The 3,201-nt window shown below is 33.0% G+C and overlaps 1 protein-coding gene across 1 annotated transcript; it reads left to right on the top strand.

Annotated features, from left to right (window-relative positions):
• The first annotated feature begins 1,218 nt into the window (after positions 1-1,218).
• On the top strand, positions 1,219-2,945 carry LOC103492830 (xyloglucan 6-xylosyltransferase 1). The gene has a single exon (XM_008453377.3). The coding sequence runs from the start codon at positions 1,490-1,492 to the stop codon at positions 2,723-2,725; it is 1,236 nt and encodes a 411-aa protein (XP_008451599.1). The 5' UTR covers positions 1,219-1,489; the 3' UTR covers positions 2,726-2,945.
• The last annotated feature ends 256 nt before the right edge of the window (positions 2,946-3,201 follow it).

Below are 3,201 nucleotides of genomic sequence, written 5' to 3'. Positions count from 1 at the left end.
GTTGTGCTTGAGTTCAATCTTTTTCCTGGCCCAAAATTCCAATTTAAATTGAGTTGACTTTATTTACTAAACTCAAATCCAATTGGACCTTTACCCAAATTAATCTAGCGTTGAACATGCTTAATTGCCATTGAAGTCGATAAGCTTATTAATGTGGTCAAATGGTCCGATTGAAGACATGTGACTCTTTTTATTTGTCATATACATAGTCTCCAATTTTTAATTTTGAACACGATAATTATAAATCGGTCCTATATTCTTAAGTTTTAAAGTGTTCATAAATTTAAAGATTTATATTTTTAACTTACTCTTGATTAAATATTTTACTTTCGACTATTAGTTTGATTTCAAATGTTATAATTTTATTACGTGAGTTTTATTTCGATTCGGATTTAAGTTTCAAAATCTATTCTATATATGAATACTCAGTGTCAATATCACACTGTTAACTCATTTAAATGAATTAAGCAATTCAATCAATACTAAAATTAAATTTAAACTTTCCCTTCAAAATTTTAAAATCCCAATTAATATAAATTAATTCAATAATTGAGAATAATTATTTAATTTAAATTTAAGATTACAAATATGAATTATGAAACACAGTGACTCACTAAAACTTAAATCTCAGGTAACATTAACTAAATTGAAGTAACATTAACTAAATTGAAGTATAACGCATTTAATAACATTTTACTATATATCTACTTAATCTATCATAATTACATAAAATTTTGTTATATTTATAAATATTTTTAAGATAGATTTTTTTAAAATAACAAATTATTGAAATTGTTATAAAAATCCATCAAACCGTTTAAGGTTTTTTGCTATATATTTTCATAATAGTCTTTTTAAAAATAACAAAACAACAAAATACATAACAATTTTAAAAAAATTCAGAAAAAAATAGGTCTTCATATTTAGTACAAATATTGAATCTAATAACGATCTGAAAAAAATGGAAGAAAAATTACAGAAGAAGATAAAAAGACCATAAAATGAGAAAGCTGGACAAACAAAAATATTTGAAAATTATTGAAGAATAAGAAAAAAGATGATAAAAAAAAAAGAAAAATTGCAAAGAAAAGAAAAAACTATAAATCTGAAATATTTAGAAAAAATGATCCACACGTTTTCATTTTATTACATTTTATTTATAAAAAGTAATTATTTTTTAATTAGTTTTTTAATTCATAACCATTCCCCTTTTCTCAACGGTGATTTAAAACCACTTTCTTAATTAAAATTACTTTTTAGAAGTGGTTTTTTTTTTGTTTCCTATTATTTTAAATTAATGTATACCGTTAGAATTTAATATTTCACCGTTCTCTAATGTCCTGACGCCCTCGTAGAGAAGCTTACAGCTGTTCTTCATACTCTCACAACACAACACCCATGGCGATTTCCCCTTTCCACCGCTTTCCCTTCTCTTCTAGGGGTTCCATTTCCACTTCTCTCTTCCATCTCCTCCCAATTTCCCGCAACAATGCCGGTCATCGGAAACTGCTTAGGAACCTCCAGGTTGAGAAGAATCCACAGGGCTCTCCGCAATTTCAAGCTCACTATTCTCTGTCTCTTTCTCACCGTCGTCGTCCTCCGCGGCACCATCGGTCCCGTCAAGTTCGGAACTCCCGACCTGCCCAACCGTCTCCTCGTGGAGCATCAAATCAAATCGTTCAGCGTTAGAATGGAAAAACCCTACCGACTTGGCCCGAGGGTTTCCGATTGGGATGAACGAAGGAGGAAATGGCTTCAAAACAATCGCGGTTTCCCTAATTTCATCCGCCCAGGTAAGCCGAGGGTTTTGTTGGTTACTGGGTCTTCGCCCGAGAAATGTGAGAATCCAATTGGAGATCATTACCTGTTGAAATCGATTAAGAATAAAATCGATTACTGTAGGTTACACGGAATCGAGATATTCTACAACTTAGCGATTCTGGATGAGGAAATGACTGGATTCTGGGGGAAGCTTCCATTGATACGGAAGCTTCTTCTCTCGCATCCGGAAGTAGAGTTCATATGGTGGATGGATAGTGACGCCATGTTCACCGACATGTCGTTTGAAATCCCATGGGAAAAATATAGAGACTTCAATTTCATAATGCATGGTTGGAAAGAGATGGTGTATGATCAAAGAAGCTGGATAGGATTAAATACAGGGAGTTTCTTGATTAGAAACTGCCAATGGTCGCTCGACATTCTCGACGCGTGGGCTCCGATGGGGCCGAAAGGGAAGACCCGAGATGAAGCGGGGAAAATCCTAACGAAAGAGCTGAAAGACAGGCCAACCTTTGAAGCAGATGATCAATCTGCCTTGGTTTATCTTCTGGCAACACAAAGGGTGAAATGGGGAAGCAAAATCTATTTAGAGAATTCCTATAATCTTCATGGGTATTGGGGGATTTTGGTTGACAAATTCGAGGGGATGATAAGGGAAAATCGGCCTTTGGTGACTCATTTTGTGGGGTGTAAACCATGTGGGAAAGCTGGCGATTACCCTGTTGAGAAATGCTTGAAAGCAATGGAGAGAGCGTTTAATTTTGGGGACGATCAAATTCTTGAAATGTATGGTTTTGCTCATAAATCATTGATGAGCAGAAGAATTGTAAAGATTAGAGATGTGATTGAGAATGAAGATGGATTGATTCAACCAGTTCTTTCACCTGCTGTGGAAGTTGTTGAACCACCTTCTTCTAAAGCTACTTTGTCATTCAGTAAGTAAATATGTCGGTCCCTTTTGTTCAATGTCTGTTCATAGATGCGTCAATAATGGTATTTAGTAGGTGGGAAGATTATTGTATATTTTTGTTCCTTATAGAACTCGAGCATGATCCGAAATGTTTGTAAATGGATTTCATTCGGACATGAGAGTTTGCGTATAAAGTTATTTAATGAAAAATGTTGAATTTGGACGAATGTGTCACCTCAATTCATTAACTTTATTATTATTTTTTAACTAACGAGCATACAAGAAATTATTTAAGTTTCTTTTAGGAATGAGAATAACAAAAGATTTAAAAGGAGTGTATTATTGGTTTTTTTTTTTTTTTAATTATGATTCGTTAATTTAGAATTAGAACACGACAGGTCAATAATGGGTGATTTATCTAAAAATTTTGAAAATTAAGTTAGAAATTTATGAGTTACGTGACATGTAGCATCTAAATTAGCTTAAGGAGTAATTCAATTAAACATGAA

Source organism: Cucumis melo, chromosome 1 (genome assembly GCF_025177605.1).
Source record: "Cucumis melo cultivar AY chromosome 1, USDA_Cmelo_AY_1.0, whole genome shotgun sequence".
Classification (NCBI taxonomy): Eukaryota; Viridiplantae; Streptophyta; class Magnoliopsida; order Cucurbitales; family Cucurbitaceae; genus Cucumis; species Cucumis melo.
This window is presented reverse-complemented; position numbering and strand designations above follow the sequence as displayed.

Bases quoted from the DNA above. Each gene is read 5' to 3' on its own strand.
- LOC103492830 (XM_008453377.3), top strand. From the start codon at position 1,490: ATGCCGGTCATCGGAAACTGCTTAGGAACCTCCAGGTTGAGAAGAATC.